At 37.4% G+C, this 20,285-nt stretch overlaps 1 protein-coding gene across 5 annotated transcripts in view; it reads left to right on the top strand.

The window, feature by feature from the left end:
- Nucleotides 1-20,285, top strand: part of AKT3 (AKT serine/threonine kinase 3) — a 213,156-nt gene that overhangs the window by 146,601 nt on the left and 46,270 nt on the right. For all 5 annotated transcript variants that reach the window (XM_088144108.1, XM_088144110.1, XM_088144120.1 and 2 more), the window contains one exon: nt 1,592-1,714. In XM_088144108.1, coding sequence (XP_088000234.1) covers nt 1,592-1,714 — 123 coding nt within the window. The remainder of the gene's footprint in view (nt 1-1,591; nt 1,715-20,285) is intronic.

The following is a 20,285-nucleotide window of genomic DNA, read 5'->3' as shown; positions in this document are numbered from 1 at the left end:
ACTTCCTTAACAGATTGTAGGAATGCTATGGGCATAATATATCTTGTTTTTAGCAAAGCATTTAACAAATGTTAATATTTTAGGACATTCTGATTACAAGCTAGTCTACAAGTGTAGGTAGCATGCATGAGAATTAAATGGCATAATAGCTATCTGAGAAATTGTACTGAAAGAGTGGTCATTGGTAATTCCTCATCCAATTGAAGAAAAGTATGTGCTAAGAGATTCAGTGCTGTGTCTTCTGCTGTTAAGTGCTTTTATAAATAACTTGATGAAAAAGTGGAGGAGAAACTTAACAGATTTGCAAATAACACAAAATAGCAAGACTAAAAGACAGAAATACAATTTAAGCTGATCTTGATAAGATAGAAGAATGGTTGAAAATAAGAGAATGAAATTTAAGAGACAAATGCAGAGTTCTTCCCTTAGGGAACAAATCAAATGCATTGGCATTGAGTGGGCATCACAGGCTTGGTAATGGCACTTGTAAAAAATATTGTGGAATAATAATTGATTGCCAACTGAATGTAAATCAGTATCATGTTACTGTGAGAAAGGCAAATACAATTTTAGGTTGCATAACTATTTCCAAATCAAGGGAAGTAATAGTTCCACTTTATTCTGTGTTATTCAGACCCTCAATTTGAGTACAGTGCCAGTATTGTGCACCATACTTTAAGAAGTATTCAGAGACACTGGAAAAGGTTCAGGGAAGGGCAACAAGGATGTTCAAAGGAGAAGAAACTAACCCTCTGGGAAAAGGAATTTAAGATGCTGCATATGTTTAGTGTTGGAAAAATGAACACTGTTTAAATACCTGAAAGCATTCACACATAATTAGGTCAAGGTATGTTCTCTCTTATTCCAAGCACAGGGGAGGAATAATGGGTTTAATTGTCAGAACTGCATCTTCTGAATGAACATTGGGGGGGGGGGGAATCATTATATGAAGAGCAGTTTGACAGTGGAACCAGTTACTCAGAAGAGTGGGTTCTCTTTCATTGGATATATTCAAGCAGAAGCTAGAATAGTCATCTTCTTAGATGCTTTAACTGAAATTCCTGATCTGAGTAGTGGGATGGGCTTGATTGCTTAAATTGTCCCTTCTAATTCTATGATTTAGTGACAAGCACAATTTTTAAACCATACTCATTATCCTGTTTAATATAAATGATTTGGTAGAGTGATCAGTAGAATTCCTAATACTTTTGTCTAAATACGAAATATCTACATTAGTTTCATTGCTACAAATTAAAAAAAAAAAAGAGGAGGAGGAGATACTGGAGGGAAAAGAGGTACAGAATGATGATGATGCACATTTTTCCTCTGGTAACTGAAGGTTAAATGGGTAGCAAGGAAAATGCCTTAAACAAGATTGGTATATTGATTAAAATGCTGATTTAACAGCTCGCTTTTTCCCCTTGGAAACCTGGAAAAGATAAACCAGCTGCTCTCTAAGAGTGCTGAATGTCCACTGAGAGTACACTATCTATCATCACAATATGGTGATGAGAGGTGTTTTATGTTTGTGTTAATTTCCCCCACTAAATCAGTAATTATTGCAATCCTGTCCCTGCTGTTTACCCTGCAGCTGTTTTTCCATTTGTCGAGAGAGCGGGTGTTCTCTGAGGATCGCACACGCTTCTATGGTGCAGAAATTGTGTCTGCTTTGGACTATCTGCATTCTGGAAAGATTGTATATCGTGATCTCAAGGTAAAAAAAAGTAATCAAAATGTTTTTGAAGAGACTATTGGGAGAAACAAAGTAATTATAAAGTTATGCTATTTTGAGAAAAGTAACTAGAAAATTGCGCTCTAGATTGAAGTTCATCAAAATGCTTAATATCCAATTTTATATTGTGATCTGTATAACTTGGCATTTGTTTAAATAATTCATAAGAAAGATTCAGTTTAATGGCATAAATAAAGGGAATGTGCTCAATTCTTTTACGTTTCTTTTCATCAAACTACATATAAATATTAAAGTTATTATTAAACTCCATAAATGAAAATATGTATTAATGTAAAAGTAGGACTTTTTAAAAAGTAGTTTTTAAATGTTCTAATAGAATGTTCTATTTTTGTGTGTGATTTTAGAAATCATAAGAGTTCTGTGAAGCCTACTAATTCATCCCTTTTTTTTGTGGATGGTGTTGTTTAATTATACTCACCTCTGAACTTCAGAAATACAATAGATGATGCCAGAAGCATTGCAGTGGTTTTATAGCTATTTTTATGTAGGTATAATAGAAAGTATGTTTTACATGTGATAGGCATGATTATATAAGGTTACCCCAAAAAAAAAAAAAAAGAGCTTATCTTGCCAATCAAATTCCTTCTTTAGAATCTTTGGGAATAGTGATTTCCACCTTAGTAAATACAGAGGAGCCCTTTTGTCCTAAGTGTATTTTGGATATTCAGTTACTTGGACATGTTTGGAAGCTTTTGTTTTTTCCTCACTGCAGTTGGCTTTGATACATTTGAGGATTTATATGTTTTTACTTTAAACTTGAATAAATTATACTTAAGTGTTGCTGTTTGATTAGAAGATCATATTCATTTTAAAGACAGCGTCCCATATTTCCCCACTGTGGTTCCATATTTTGAGAAGTATGTCAGTGCCTAAATAATTCAAAATAATTGGTGTTCTTTGGTTAAAGCAAGGACTGTGAAGGGCTTGTTAAAGCTCTTCAACAGGAAGATGGACTAGATGTGAAATCACTAAACAGAATATTCAGATAAGATGGAATTACTGTTTGCAAATACTGTCTTTCCAGTTGTATATGTATCCACAACAATCCAGACTCAACTACTTTTGCAATCCTGCTTGCTACTCCTGGTACTTGGAATACCTACTGTTGCCTCATGGTCATGTATATGCAGGTAGTCCTTGACCTATGACCATTCTGTCAGTGACCGTTCCAAATAACAATGACGCTGAACTAACGGTGGTTACAACCGGTCCTCGGAGTTCCAGCTGTCCCAACACACCTGCAGTCACATTATCATGATCTGAGTGCTTGGCAACCCGCTCTCACTTACAATTGGTTGCCAAGTGCCCATGATCATGTGATCTTCATTTGCAACCTTCCTTGCCGGCTTCCCCATAAAGTCAACAGGGAAGCTGGCAGGGAAGGTTGCAAGTCGCTGGGGTAAGTCTTCCCCACCTGTGCACCCTCCCCCAGCCCCCCTGTACTTGCACCACACCGGCCACTCATGCACCCCCATGCACCCTCCCTGACCCACGCCACATCCCTGCGCACCCTCCCTAACCCTCGCGGTGCCTCTCATGCATCTTCCCACACCCTCCCCGACCCGCACATGCTCCCCAACCCATGCAGCATTTCTCATGTACCCCCGCACACCTGACCTACACTGTGCTTCATGCACCCTTGCACACCTTCCCCAAGCCACACCGCGCCTCTCCCTCACACCCTCACACAACTGACTTTGGTTGTGGGAAGCCAGCAGAAAGTTGCCTCCCCTAATGACTGTGGGATTCAGTTAACAAAGGCAACGGGGACTGCAGGGATTGCTGTTGCTAAGCAGTGTGGTCACGCTTTACGACCACATCGCTTAGCAAAAGAAATTCCAGTCCCAATTGCTGTTGTAAGTTGACGACTACCTGTAAGTTACCATGACATAAAATCCTATAAAATTTGGGAGCTTTCTCTTACTTAGTAATCTGTTACTACTGCTTTGGCAGATGTCCTCACTTTGGTTGTTCTCCTCACTTGGTTGCCATCAAGTACTTATGACAACTGTCCTGCATCTTCCAAATATTCAGCTAGTGATGGCTCATACTTGTGGTATGGCTTTCCATTCATGTTTCTGGTACACCTAAAATCTCAACCTATTGTTGCAAGCTGCTGTGCTACTCCAGATTTCACTGAATTTCCCAAGTTGGTGCCTTATAAAATACCATGCTCACATTACTACTTCCTGAGGTCTCTTTCCTTTTTGGCTGGTTTTTATTTAAGTTATACCAAGATGTCCTTTTGGGGCCAAGGTCACAGAAGAAAACTTTTGGCATGTAAAAGGAAAATATAGATAGTGGTAACATTTTCACCATATCCCAAACTTTTGGATAGTTGTCCTCTTTTGGTATTCTGTCACATATCAGTATTGGAAAGCAATTTATATCAACATATCTATATAAATTTGTTGAATACATACATACATACATACATACATACATACATACCCAAGGGACTTATACAATTCAGTTGGACCAGAGCAGCAACATTTTATTTGTTTTGTCTGAGGAAGTGTCATTCTGTTTTAAAACCTTGCATTTCAGGTTAGTCAGAATCCCTCAACCCTTTTTCATAGTGCATGGGAGTCATGGTTACATGTCTTTGCCGAAGGAGCATCTATGTTCTTTTATATCGGGAGTGGGCAGCAGAAAGGATTGCATTGTTACCTGGGAAAATGATTGGATCCAAAGCAATTAATTTTCTTTCTTTTTTCTCCTCTCATTTTTCAACGTTGCAATCTATGCAGTGTTTCTCCATTTCTGATTTAGGATAATTTTCAACTTTTTTGTAGTAGTTTAGGACTGAATACAGTCAAAGTCAAACTGGATTCTTACAATATAAAATGTAGAGAGTTTGTAGAGGCATTTGTTATAGGGGAGCCTGGAAAGAAATATGTATAAAAGGGTTAAGGCTGGCTTCTCAGAAATAGCACATTATTTTTTCTAGACTGCACCACGTCTAACTACAGCTGAGGAGTTCTTACTATTGAGGAGTTCTTACCACTTAGAAAATTAAATATTTAGGAAATATTTAAGACAGACTACATATGCCAGAAGTTAGAACCTTCATTCCTGGTACTGGTTTTATAACAGAAGTATAGAAACTGCATAGACATTTGTGAATTCCTAACTGCAATGAAGTAGTACAATTTGTATTTTTTGTGCATTGCCCAGAATCACTGCTGTGAGGTGGGCAGCTATATAAATGGTTTAAATAAATAAATAACCAACCAACCAACCAACCAACCAACCAACCAACCAACCAACCAACCAACCAACCAGGAGTTCTTTCCAGTGTGGAAGACTATCACTGCGAATAATGTTTTCTTCACCTTTGTATTACATACAGTAGATTGACAAACAAAAAGTAGTTCAACCCTATTCTTTCCGTACCTTTTCAAGGCTTTTGAGAACGTATTTTGTGCCTGATATATGAATTTTGTGTAGTATTGAATAGGTTTCTTTTATTTTAAATGATGTGGATACACATCTATTCTTCAAATGCTTGTAATAGTTTTACTTGATGAGATTTAATAAGCTTAAATATTTATATTTAACTTGGGTCACTTGAAACCAGATTAGAACTTGTTACTAATTCCTTAACAAAATGATATTCAGACAGGTTTCTTATCAATAATCAAGTCTCTTTGTATGATCATTGCCTGTATGCTCAAAGCTTAAATGGTCAAAGAGTTGGAGAAGAGGATTAGGGACTAGACTTCTAAAGTATGTTTTAAATGTAGTTTGCTTTTGTTTTTTTTATGGATTTTTATTAAAAGTTTTGAAGAGAACATAAAAACTAATGAAGGAAGGAAGGAAGAGCAGAAGTACAAAAAGTATAAAAAGAAATAGAAAGAAGCTTCTGATTTCCTTTGCAGCAAATATGATTACAAAGTTATCTGTTACTCTATGATTTTTAAAAAAGCTCCTTTTTTCTATTATCCAACTTTTTTTCTAATCATTAAAACCACAAGTCATAAGTGCATTTTTTCTGTTTCATGCAAAAATTCTATAAGGGGTTTCCAGTCACCCATAAATTTAGATATTATCTTTTCTCTAATCAGGGAATTTAATTTAATTTAATTTTACTGGCTTAGTGAAAATTTATACCCAAGCACTTTTGTCAAAATTTAAAATGATAAAAATAGAAAAATGGGACTGTCCCCTCGTCTGTTTTAAACCTTTCTTACATCTCCTCTTAATTCAGCTCTTGAATTAAGTTCTTGAATCTTTAAATCAAAGTCTCTCTTTTCTTTTTTCTTTTTGTAATCTCGAAAGAAGTTTTAACTCACTGCAGGGAATCTTATCTTTGCTGCAGCGGAAATCTCTCTTCATCTGTAATTACTTACTTCCCAAAGTGATTAAGAAATGGAGAAAGTAGGGCTTTAATGTCTGTATCAGTTCCACCACAGTTAGGAGTGTAGATGGAATCCCAGGATTCCCAGCAGCTCAACTCAAAAACTTTTCAGTTTCTGCAGTTTACTCAGAAGGAAATGCTGCCCAGAGCACACATGTTTTATTTGATCCAAGGAGATTATACCGGCCAGAATCTGCCTCCCTGCCGGCATTCTCAGCTGCAGTGGCTCTCAGTTCACCATAATTCCCCACCAGAAGCCCACTTTAAATATGGTTTTGTGATAACTAGGAATGTGCACAATGTCGAAATTTTTTTTGAAAAAAAAACCTGGTTTGTAAAAAAACAAAAATAAAAAACAAACACCCCCTGCCCCCCGTAACCCAGAATGTTTGTGTTGTTCCAGGTTTTAATCAAAGCAAAATCTTAGAATGATTTTCCAGGGCAAGTAGGCAAGTCTGGAGCATGTCATTTTCTCTGTCCATTCTTCCCCTCAGCAGCTTCCAGTGTGGCATAACCCAATGACTTTCCTGCCCCTTAGTTTCCTAATACCTTCCCTTCCCTCCTTCCCTCAGCTGCTGCCACTCACATCTGTGGCTTTTTATTGGTCTTAACCCTTCCACCCCCAGAACTGCCCAGTAATTCTGTGGTTTAGTCCATATCTGGAACAAAGGTTCATTTTTGGTACAGACCAAAACATCTTGAACATGTGTGTTTCAGTTTGAGTATAGGCTTCTTCAACTATTCCATGTATGGAACACTACATGCACTGAATTTTTTGTACATTAATACTGACAATTATTAGTTTCTTGATATCAGAGAGGAATTGAAGGAGTATGTTGAAATACTGTACAGTAGAGATGTCAATATCCAAGATGTCTTAGAAGGTATTCCGTACTTACAAGGACCTCTAGTACTAGAAGGTGAAGTTAGATCAGCACTCCAGTCCTTACCAAGTTGGAAGGCTACAAGAACTGATGGAATACCCACAGAAATATGGAAAGCTACAGAAGAAGAATCAGTAAAGATTCTAACCAAGCTGTGCCAGGAAAATATGGAGAACTACACAGTGGCCAACAGTCATCTATTTACATATATATAAAAAAAAGAGACTTAACAGAGTGTGCGAACTATCATGCAATATCCTTAATTTCACATGCTAGCAAAATAAATCTTAGGATCATCCAATGCAGATTAGAGCTCTGCATAGGAAAAGAGTAACAGATATTCAAGTTGGCTTTAGAAAAGGAATAAGGAACAAGACACATTATTGCTGATGCATGCTAGATAATTGAGAAAGCCAAAGAATACCCAAAAGAAGTCACCGTGTGCTTCATTAAAGGCCTAAGATTGTGTTGATCACATCAAGATGCTGAATGTGCTTAGAAAAATGGGAATCCGAAAACTGCTCATTGTCCTAATGAGAAACTTATATACAGGCCAAGAAGCCACAGTATGGACAAAACATGGTGAAACAGACTGGCTTCAGGTTAGCAAAGGAGTGAGACAACGCTGTATACTCACCCTTACTTATTCAACCTATATGCTGAATATAGATTAGATTGGAAGAAGATGAGTGTGGTTTTAAAATTGGAGGAAGAAACATCAATAACCCATGCTATGCTGATGACGCTACCCTGACACCAATAGAGGTGAATGTGTGTAGCCCAGGGTTGAACTGTGGAGAACCCCAAGGACTCCACACTACCCTGACAGCCAAAAATGCAAAAGATCTGCAAGCTCTAGTAATGCAAGCTCCTGTGTCAAGGAGCACATGGGATTAAATTAAATATAAACACAACCAAACAAATGACAAAATGTACAGCAACCAGTCTTAGAATTAACAATGAAGATATTGAAATAATGAATAGCTTCTGCCTTTTAGGATCAATCATCAACAGTAAAGGAACAAGCAGTCAAGAAATATGCTGCAGACTAGGACTTGGTAGAGGAGTCATGAAGCATTAGAAAAGATATTCAGATGCTGTGATGTGTCTATACCTATAAAGATCAGAATCATGCAAGCTGTGGTATTTTCTATGACACTCTATGGAAGTGAAAGTTGGAGTTCGAAGAAGCAGGATAGGAGGAGTATTGACACTTTTGAACTTTGATGTTGGAGAAGCATATTTTGAATGGGAAGCATATAAAGCATACATTTGAGGTAGAATTATTGCTTATCTATCACACAAAAATAAGATTTAAAATAATAGGGAAAATAATTTGAAAGATGAATTTAAACTTTTATGGGCACAGATAGTTAGATGCCCATCTACAGTATTGTACAGAGAAATGCAGAAAAAGAAATACGAATTAACTATTATAATATCACAGCAGACAGAATTTATGCTAACGTGTTTACGACAGAGATAGTGGGAGAATGGTGAAAGACCCGATAAGATCTTGGCTAATTGTTTAAAGCAAAAAAAGAAAAGAAAAAAAGATAGGGCAATGATTCCAATCATTAGAGGTAAAAGAGATGAAATATATAAAACTTCAATGGATATTAATTGTCATTTTTTAAAATTTTATTCAGAATTATGTAGTAAACCAGAAGATGTACCGAATGAAGATATAGCGGCTTTTTAAAGTAAAATTAACCTACCACATTTAGATGATACCCAAAAACAATTCTTATTCACTCCACTATCTGAGCTAGAGATTAAACTAATAATTTTAAAGATGGCTAGTGGTAAAACACCAAGATTAGATGGATTCCCTGTCAAGTGGTACAAAAGATTTATAGATCTTTTGGTGCCAAAATTTGTCAAGTATATGAAGAGATATTTGATAAGGGAATTTTATCACTGGCATTTAATCAGGCTTATATTACAGTTATAACAAAAGCAGGTAAAGATCATATTCAGTGTGCTAATTATCATCCAATCTCATTGTTTAATGTCAACACAAAGATTTTAACAGCAGTGTTAGCAAATAGATTACAGCAAGTGATATTGTTAATTATTAAGAATGATCAAGCAGGGTTTATAAAAACTAGGCAAGCAGCAGACAGCATTAGATTAGTTGTAGATTTAATAGTCTTGAATAAAATTACAATTTTGTAATTTTATCATTAGATGCTGAAGAAGCCTTTGACAAAATACGTAAACAGTATAAGTTTGGAGAAGACTCCTGAGAATACAGTGGACAGCCAAGAAAACAAACCAGTGGATCATCAAACAAATCAGCCTAGAGTTCTCACTTGAGGCACAAATGACTAGGTTCAGATTACTCTATTTTGGATGATTACACAGTTGGAAGACCTGAAAGATCAGGTTAGGAACAAATCATCATGAAGAAAATCTATGTGGTTGGTAAGAATTGACAGTGTCTTGATGGCATGTAATCAATCAAAACAGATTGGGAGTCCAAAGCTAACATACTTGCTAAAACTTATTTTTCCTATTTTAATACAAGTCCTTGAATGTATTGCTTTTTATGTACAATTTTTAGCCAATATGTATTTCAAGGTAAATGCAGTGGATTCAGTAAACTTACGATTCTGCTTTGTTAAATCAAGCAATTTTATTTGAAAAGACGTCTGTGATAGATTTCAGAGAACTGATGTCAGAGAAATACATCTTCAGTGCTGGTTGTGATCTTTCCTACATGTGAATATAGTTAGCCATGGTTATGTAGTATCTGCTATGCTAATACCCACTTCAAATAGTTTAGTGCATTATTTGTGGTTTTGTTTTTGAAGAAGATCTGGAAAATGCATCTTCTTGAATTCTTGTTGAGAATTCTTGATAGGGTTTTCACTGTTTATCTATATAGTTTGAGATGGTTGTGCTTGTCTTATAAAGCCCTATAAACCTTTAGAAAAGATGCTTTCAAGTGAATGGGTCATTTCCTACAGTGTGTGGTGTGTAAGAGATAAAACAGATGGTGATGAGGGAAGTCATTCTCGGCCACAGTGCTATATTCATGGACATTTCTACTTCCCCAAAATCTAGCCTGATGTCTGTCCTTTTGATGTCAGGCAGATTTTCCTAGGCTTTTTAGACAACTTTACTTTTGTTCCCTGTAAAAATGTGTATGTGTGCATATGTATGTATGTATTTAAAATATTTATATCCTGCACTATCATAAGGATCTCAAAATAGATTAAGATCAGCAAATTTTGCTCTATTTTAATGATACATTGTTTTGGAAGAATTTCTTCTCTATGGTTCATTCCTTACTGAGGTCAAATGTCAGATGCCATATTTCAAGTTTATTTAGCATACAAAGCAAGAGCATTGGCTGCGGCTGGCCTTGTGTCAGGGACACAAAACCCTCTTATAGTTATTTGCTTATATCTAATTGTAAGGTCCTCAAATTCTAACTTTCCTAATAAGGTATAGCCCGATTTCTCACTTTCTAATTGATACACTTTATCTGTTTTGCCAGAAGTGTAAACATTCTCCTCATTCCTTCCTTATTTATCTATGTGACCCACTCGCTTCTCTGTAATGGTGAAGCAGAACTTCCCTTAAAAATGGCGCTACTTCAGCTCTCTAACAGTTACTTTCCAACATTTCTCCCTTTGAGCTTTAAAAGAAACATTTTTAAAGGCTCACCTTTTTTTATACTTATCAATTTTATGCTTAATTTCCTGAATCTCCTGTGCATAAGCATTGTGAGTTTAACAGTGCAAGGTTTGCAAAATTATACATAGCTAGAACATACAATAGATAAACTACCTAGACATTGAAAGCAGCAACATCCAAAAATACAAATTATTATAAATAGAAAGACAGTGCCTACTAGGGTTTTTAATCAACCAAGATTGGGAAGCCACAAGTGAGTCTTTCCCACCATGAGGCAAAGTTCCAGCTGGTATCATCTTTGGCTACATTATGGAAATGAGATGGTACCTGCTGAATCTGATGAATGTCTTCTAACATCGCACCAGTACTATCCATATAAGAACAAGAAGTGTCATTTATCAAAGTGTATACTCCACCTTGTTGGGCCAATAAAAGGTCCGAGGTCATGCAGTTCTGAAGGGCAGTATGTGAGACTTGGGTTATTTCATTTTGTAACTTCAAGAGAGCATTGGTGATGGCATTCACAAAAATTTCTAGAGATACTGAAATATTTACCAGTGCCTTTTCAAGCTCAGCTACTCCCAGCTAAGGGATTAGCCAGCAAGCAAATGAATTAAAATTCGTTGGCCTTTCAACTAAAGGGTTGGCACCTCTTTTGAATCTATGGGGCCTATCCCAATGCGATCCCTCCAACTCATCTTTGGAATGGCAGGTTATGGCGGCATCACAGTGCCCATGGAACAAGTACCATACCACGATGTAAGCAAGTGTTTAAAGACTATAGTCCCACACAGGCAGAACCATCCATCTATAAGGTGGTTCCCTTTCCATGCTGGATGGATATTGCTAATTTTCATGGTGGTATTACATTCAGAGATAGTTCTTACAAATACAGGATAAACCATCTGGTTTCCTCTCTGAACACATTCTATCTCCTGATGAGTAATGACCCTGTCAAGGTGCCAATAAGCATTTAAATAGGCTGTATTATATTTCTAAATAAAGGAAAAATTTGTGGGTGCCCGAGACTTTGGCCAGATGTTTTTCTTGTTCAGAAATTTTCTGAATATAAGCCTTTGCAGAGGTTGCAGTAGGTGATATGCACCATTGTCTATAGTTATTTTTACAATAACCTTATAGTTCGTCCTTATGACAGGACTCACCTTTGGTTCATAAGAGGTGTGAGATGTGTATGAAAAGGGAATGTAGATTCCCATATTACCCTTTTACCTTCACACAAGGTGGCCCATGGCCCAGGTGATTTTGGGAAGGAAGGATCCCATTCTGGGGCAGTAAATCATCCTTATCCTTGGGGCCTCCCACACAACCTAAAAGGAGTACACCAAAGAATACAACATTACAATCCAGAAATTACAAATACCCAAAGATAAACAACTACAATACAAGCAAATACTTCAGTTTGACAAAAGGTAATAAAGTTAATTTCTAATGGGTGAATTGCTAATGTTGTCCAAAGCTAAGGTCCAGTTGTCTGTGTCAGGGACTCTTCAGCTTGAGTGGAGGTACTACAGGTTCGCCTAAACTGGAACCAAAATAGCAGATTTCACATAGGTGCGGTGGATCCACATGGTCCTTTCAGCAATCCTCACAGCAGTATGGTTGGTCAACAGGATTTGGAAGAGCCCATCCCAATTAGGCCATACCAGTGTGGTCTTCGAAAAGATCAAATCCAAACCCAGTCTCCTGGTTGATAGGGATGTAGTTCACAATCCAAAGGGACCAACTGCTGAAGGCTTCTGTTTTTTTTTTAAAGAGCCTCGATTCACCTGCTCAAAAACAAAAGAGTAATTTTTTTGTAAAGAGTCATCTCCTATAGTGAGGATCAAGGAACAAGGATCCAGACCCTTAATTGTGCAAGGAGGATGATTAAGCAGCATTTCATATGAAGACAGCCCACAATCTTTTCTGGGTCTATTTCTCAATTCAAACAGTACAAGAGGTAAAGTCTGAGGTCATTTCAACTGTGTCTCTTGGCAGATTTTGCCTAATAGAGTTTTAATTTCTCTGTTTGCTCTCTCTGCTTCCCCCAACAATTGCGGGTGGTGTGATGAATGAAAGTTGGAGGTAACCCCAAAGGCAGAATACAAAAAACAGAGTGTTCCAGAAGTAAAATGTGTGGTCTGATCCACAGAAAGGCCAAAGCAAGACAACATTTCTTTTGTAAGACAATGGACAGTTGCCGCCATAGCATGGGTGGCAGAGAAAGCCTCAAGCCAATGGGTGAATTGGTAACAAATCACCAAAACAAACTTATATTCATGTGCAGGGGGTAAAGAAATAAAGTCCATTTGCAAATGTTCAAAAGGGAGGTAAGCCCAAGGACACCTCCTTTTGTTAGTCCTAGGTCTTGAAGAAGCATTGAAGGTCTGGCAAATAGGACACAAGCAACCCTGGAAGCTTCTAAATAGGCTCCAGGAGCAAACTATTGTATTGAATAGCATCTACGATAGCTTGGGTACCACAGTGTCCTTTCACATGTAGTTGTTGAGTTGGAAGCTAAAAAAGAACACATGGTGCAACTGGTTGCCTATTGGGAACCATCCAGAAGGAACCATTCTAAGACGCTTCATAGAGACATTGCCAGGTGGCAGTCTCAGCATTTGAAAGAAACTTCTCATAAGCAATAGCAGAGGCAACCTGAAACATAGGTGCAAACACTGAAAGAGGCAAGGTTTGTCGAGCGGCACATTTAGCAACCTAATCAGTGAAGTGATTGCCCTTGGTAATAGTAGAATCATTGTGTTGATGAGCAGGACAATGAATGACAGCAACCACTGATGGGAGAAATAATACATCTAAATGGGAGATGACCAGGTCTGCATGAGCGATCTAGCTGCCTGAGGAGGTCAGAGATCCTCTCTGTTTCCACAAAGCACCAGAAGCATGGCAAACACCATAATCCTACTTGGGGTCAGGGAAGATATTAATGGTTTTGTCTGTAGCAATATGACAAGCTTGAATTAAGGCAGTAAGTTCAGCTGTCTGGGCTCCCAAGGAATTAAATCCCTTCCCAAAAAATGACCAGGAGAGCATTCAGTTAAAAGAAAGGCATGTTTTAAATACAATGGCCCAGTAGTGATTGTTAATGCACAGGTTTCTTCAACATCAAATTCTTTACCCCCAACCCCTACAATCGTTTTTAATCCTTGTAATTTAAAATCAGTTTTCCCCAGGTGCACAGCCAATAAGGAATGAGAAGCTCCGGTATCAAGCAAACATTTGCAGTCTTTTCAACCTCAATCTGTATTGTTACATAATAGCAAAGTTGCAGCTTGTAAAACAGTGTCATCAGTTGATTCCCCCTCTACCTATCATTGGGTGTGATTATGCTAATCTGTTAACAGTGTTAGCCAGAAATTGCTGCATTGGAGGAGCTGGTGGTGGAGAAATAAAGTTCTGGTTGGCAGCTGTTGCGTCACAGCCATAATTAGATGGAAATGGTCCCTGGGGATAAGATAAAGTATAGGAGGCCTCCTCACATTGCGGATGCAACAGTCTTTTTAAAAATGACCTATTTTCTTGCAATAGAAACAAACTGGAGTATTTCTACTTACCTGTCATTCTTGATTCCTTCTTCCTCGGTGGGTCCGCTGGCTGTTTCTGGCATTCTCTCATGCCACCTGAAAGGAACTTACTAACATTTTGAAGTCATCTTTTCTCTTCCTCTCCCTCGTTTCTCCTTCTGCCTTCTTCTCTTTCCTACCTTCATAGATGTTCATTGCAATTGCTACAATCTCTCCAGTTGGCTTACTACTCCACCCTGGGCAATATTTGTGAAATAAATTATAAATATCAGTGGCAGATTTACAAATGCTGCTGCTATAGCCTTGAGGTCTTTCTCATTTTCAGCATGAAGTTGCACATGTGTAAGAGCTCCTTCATGTAGTGTGGTATAGAACGCATCAGGAGTTTCATCAGGGGTCCGAACAATGTTGTGAAATTTTTCCCAATCAATTGGTATTCTGGCCTATTCTTTGAGTGCTCTCAATAAAGTTAGTTTTGCTCCTTCAAAGGCTTGCCAATCTTTGTCATCATTATAATCCCAACCGGGGCCATCATGGTACGACATGACCACCACCTGGTGTGTTCTGACCTTCTAAATTTATATAATTTGCTGCTAAAGTTGTCCTTTCATCTGAAACTAAGAAGTCATCTAATAGACATTCTAGTTTGAACTGGGAGCTTCCTGGTGTCCAAAGCTTAATGATAAGGAGGGAGTTTCGAAATGGTGTTGCAATCAGCTTCTGGACTGCAAGGACAAATTCCATTCAGAAGTTGTGTTCAACGATACTAGTCCATTTGTTTAGGCACCATATCCTCAAGACGAGATCTCAAAAGTTTCAGTTGACAATAATTAAAAGTTCCCCATTCCAGCCAAATTTGTCTATCACAATTATCCAAGAATCTCTGTCAGTTTCTGTTAAGAAAAATGGCTTGTTTCTTAGACGTTTCAGTTTGAACCGGGAGCTTCCCAGTGTCCAAAGCCTGCAGGAATTTCTTTAGCGGAGTGCCATCTGGGATCTTACTTCTGCCAGACCCTATTTCCCTAACCTGGTATTGGCAACTGGTGCCCCTTGGTTTTGCTGGGCCAGAGACATTCCAATAACATTTCCAAGGCTCGAATTTTACTTCCAGAAGTGTTATACCACAGTAGTCTCTGCATCTCACTGGAGGATTCAGCACCCTAACAATTTTAAGAGTGGGGATCATTTCGTCTGAAATAGTGTGGGTCAAACTCTGACCTCTTTACAGCCCAGACTCACCCAAAAGTTGAAAAAGTGGGTACTAAGTGGGGAGAAAATCCCCAGTGCCAGCAGGTGGCTGTTGACTGGTGCCTGGGGTAGTCTTTGGCATGCAAGAGCTCCTGGCTGCCTCGCCAAAATTGCTGGAAAAATTTCCCTATGGTTTGTTCCTTGTTCAGGTCAAACAACAGATGCTGTAGTTCAAAAATCTATTTAGTGCACAAGGCAAGAGCATTGAATGCGGCTGGCCCCATGCATAGTCAGGTATAAACAATTAGTTTGCATGTCCCTAATTCTAAAATTCTGAAGTTCAACTTTCCAAATAAGGTGTAGCCCAATTTCTCACTTTCTAATTGGTAGACTCTATCTCTGTTGCCAGAAGCATAACAAGTTTCTCCTTATACCTTCCTTATCTGTCTATGTGACTGACCCTCTTACTATTCTATAATGGTGAAAAACTAACTTCTAATATGGCAGATCAGCTTTCTAATTACTTTCCAATAATTATTTTCATGTTTTGTAAAGTAGCCATTAGCCAACTGTTGAAGAGCTGTGTATGTGGGAACAACTGATACCTCAAGGAACAACCCAATTATATTACCATGGACTTTTTCTTAGTTCTTTGAGAAAAAAAACTGAAGAGCTGGTTTGAAGTTGAAACAATTCCAGAATGATTAAAACAACTGTCTTGAGATTGGAAGAGAGTATTTTGAATTTGAAATGCTTCAGATTTGAAATGTTTTGCATATCATTAATCTAAGTTTTGTAGATGATGGCTGGTTGGCACAAAATGGATTTGACCCTCTACAAGGGCTGGTGAAAAAAGGATGGCAAGTATGATCAAGAGAGTTTAAACTGAATCCTGTGGGGCTTAAAGACAAAAACCCTGAAGTAATTTAGATTTGTGCACTGGAGCAAGAAGTGGGAATATTGCTTCAGTGGGGGCTATGAAGCCATTGAATGAAAAAAATGAAAACCTCAATATTGGCTCCTAAAGTTTATGGCCTTTATTGTGTATACATTAATACTAAGAGTATGGTAAATAAAATGAGCTTGAATTCTTATGCTGAAATTCAAATATGATTTAATAGGTATAGCAGAGACTGATGTAGAGCAGATGAAAGATTCAGTTTGTTCAAAAGGAACAGAAGTAATAGGGAGGAAGTATCCACTGCTGCTCAGAAAACCGAGTGAGTGAACTGTGTAGAGTGCTTCTGTGTTAACCTATGTACTATTCTCTGTTTAACAATACTGTTCTTTGTTTCTACTTTTGACCACTAACCAAGAAGGTGTGGGCTATGCTTTCCAAAAGGAGATTTTCGATCTTTTAGAGAGGCATGAAGTAATATCTCTATTGGTAGAGAAGCATAGCCAGATGTGGTCCTTCCAGGAAATTTTGGAGTTGTCTGCCAACAGGCTTCTTTAGAGGGTAGATGAAGACACAAGAGGATCAGCTATACTTTACTTGATATTGATTGAGTGATTATGTGCCATCAAGTGGTTTTTAACTCCTAGCAACCATTTAGATAGATTTTCTCCATGGCGATCTATCCCTAACCTGTTCTTTCAAGTCTCCCAATGGTGCACTCACCACCACTGTAACTGGAACTTGCACATGGAACTTAACATGGAGCATGAGCTTGCACATGAGCAGTTCATGATCTATTCCACAGTCAACACTTGGCCATGTCTTTGATGCTATAAATGAACTCCTCCACCTCCTTTTAGCAATAATATACAGGTAGTTCTCATTTAATGATGCTAATTAGTACTGGAAACTCTGTTGTTAATATGGTTGTAAGTGGAAAAACCACATGACCACACCGCTTAGTGACGGCAATCCTGGTTGCCATTATTAAACAAGGACCACACAGGTTGTTAAGCGAGGACCTCACATGACTGCAACTTCTGACTTCCTGCTTCCCCATTGACTTTGCTTGTGGGAAGCTGGCAGGGAAGATCACAGACCACGATCATGTGACCGCAGGGATGTTGTGATGGCTGTAAGTAACTACCACTCATTCAGTGCTGTCATAAGTTCAAATGGTCACTGAAGTAGTGTTGTTAAACCACCTGTAGTCAATTTCATTTCTATATACTCCATCTGGGGATGTCCATGTGGGCATTGGTGCATTCCTTTTGATGTATATTCCCCATTGTGTGCCTGCTTACTCTCTTGTAATCCCCACCTCTCCAGTCATTCCACTCTGCGGGGGGGGGGGAGAAAAAAATAAATTAGGCACAGAACAACATGTACTAACTGACTGTAATGCTGAACATGTGACTCAGAGAGAGACATTGTGAAGGTTGTAAATGTGTGCCTTGGTTACAAAGTTATTTTTTTCAGCACCATCATAACTTCAAATGGTTGCTGCATAAGTGATGTCTACCTATACTGTGATTTGATGTAGGTGGAATTGCCCTTGGAAGCTACAGCTGGTTCAAAAGGCCCACATGATAACAGGTCAAGCATGCTTTAACTGTGTAACACAAATACTGTGAAGATGTATTGATTACCAGTTGGTTTCTGCAATTCAAAGTGTTAGTTGTTACCTATAAAGCCTCTTCATGGCTTGAGACCTGGTTATCTACAAGACTGCCTGCTTTGAGTGGAATCTGCCTACTCATTAATTTGTTCATTCATTCCTTAATTTATTCAATCATTCAATTTGTATAGCCACCCACTTACCAGGCAGTAAGAGTAAATAGAGAGTACATGTTATGGGTGCTTCCCCATTGGGAGTTTTGATGAGACGGGACCTGGAAATATCCTTTTTCTGTTATGGCTATCTTTCTCTGGAATAGCTTATCCTAAATACAAGAACGGCCTTGATGCTATTGGTATTTGAGAAAGCAATCAAGAAATGGCGTTTTTATAGGGCCTTTGGGAATGGAGTGACAGAAATTAATAAAACTGATCCCAAAGTATGGTTAGAGAGCACAAAGATGATTGTGGAGTTATTGTATTTGGTTTTGCTCTTATACTTTTTATTTACTGCTTTGAGGCATTTATACTCTTTGGACTGAAGCAGCATATAAGACCAACTAATAAATAAAACCAATGAATTACAAAAATTAAAGTGATGACATTAAGCATCTTTAATAATATAATCTCAGTTCTGGCTAGATCCTTTGGCAGGACAATGGCACATGCGATGAAGGGATTGATTGGGTCTACAGGTCCTTCTTAAAAGCAGGTGATGATGAAGCCTAGGTGGAAAGATACTTCATGAAGATCCTTTTTCTAGTTTTGACAAACATAACAGTTCTCAAAGAAAAATAAATCAGAAAGACCTCCATTCTTGATCTTATTTGAAGGACAGTTAATGCAGGAGAGAACCAGCATCTTGAATTGGAGTTGGAAAGTTACTGATGGTACAGTATAGAGGTCACATTTCCTAACTGCTTTGCCCCCACCAAGACACAAGTAGCTGTATTCTACACCAACATGAAAGAAGACAGTTTCACTTATAAGGAATTACCCTTAAAGAATCAATCATAATATTTTATGAACTGTTCCTTCTTATGGATTTTCTGCCTCCTTTGAAAAAGAGATTATCTTGAATTATGTCACAATAAAGAAAAGGAACATTTGGAATGGCTGTTTTTGTTGCTGCTCTGTAAGTTGCACAGAATTATTGAGTGATTTGGTGTTTGTTTTATCTAAGTCTGCAGGGAATTATTTCAGAATCTTCAGAAGCTTACCATGGCTTGCTTTGTGGCTAAAATTGCTCATTTGCCCTTTTGGCTAGTTGTAGGCTTACTACAGTTTCAGACTTACTACAGTTTTGGCACAAATTGAGTGCTTTATGTTTTCTACAGTTATGAAAAAGAGAGCTACTCTCTGAAAAACTTTACCTGTTCCTTATATTTACTTGTCCTGTATTGCCCTTTATTTGGTTTATATAGATCTATATAAAATACTCTAATAGAACAAAAATGGCATACAAGCAGTCTTGTAAAAAGAATCCCAAGAAAAAAAATAGAATTAAATATCAATAATACTACAAAAGCAAAAAGAAAATCAACCAATAATCCTTTAAAAAAAATTAATTGGAAGCATACATAAATGATGTGCAAAACATTTTGAATTCAAGTCATTTAGAAAGGGAACATTCTGTTTTTACTCAAACAGCTTTTTTGCATTTAAAAAAATCTGCCTGATCAATTTGAAAGTGTTTTAATCTAGAAGCAGATGTTTCAAGTTCAGAATGTATTCAAAGATTATCTAAATAGCTTATCTCAAATGTGGAACAGCAGCTTTGATCTCAAAATGGAGCAATTCAAATTCAGAATGGTTGAAATTCAAAATATTTGTACAGGGCTCACACACACACACACACACAGAGTGGAGAAGCTTGGGAAGAAAAATGTTTTAAATATCCTCAATATTTCTGAGGATATGATATTTGTACAAAAGTATTCTATTAGGAAAAAAGTATTGTTACTAAATTGTGGCCTAATTTTACTACATTTGTCCTTCATTGTAAATTTTTCCTAAGATCTTTGTTGTGTTAGTTTTTCTACTAAGAAAATTTCCCACTCATTTTAAGTATCACTAATCCTACAAAAAATGTAATTTGGTTTTCATGTTTTGCAGTAGGAAATCCTGTTGCTAACAGTAAAGAACAGGATTAGTTTCTTCTGCGTCATTTAATAAGGGCTGTTTTAAATCCTCTAAGCTATCTAAATAATAGAATGTCAATAATGTTTAATTATATAAACACTGTATTGAAATAGTACAATGTATTGAGATTCAATGCAATAAAAAGGGGAAAAAAGGAAGAAAAAATTATTTAATACTTTAAATACTTGACTATTATACGTGTATTTAAATGACAAATAACAATGCTTCTGATATCAGTACTTTATTAATCAGT

Source organism: Python bivittatus, unplaced genomic scaffold, assembly GCF_059951505.1.
Source record: "Python bivittatus isolate LINGU-HERP-01145 unplaced genomic scaffold, Pbiv_v1 ctg000020_np1212, whole genome shotgun sequence".
NCBI classification, from domain to species: Eukaryota; Metazoa; Chordata; class Lepidosauria; order Squamata; family Pythonidae; genus Python; species Python bivittatus.
This window is presented reverse-complemented; position numbering and strand designations above follow the sequence as displayed.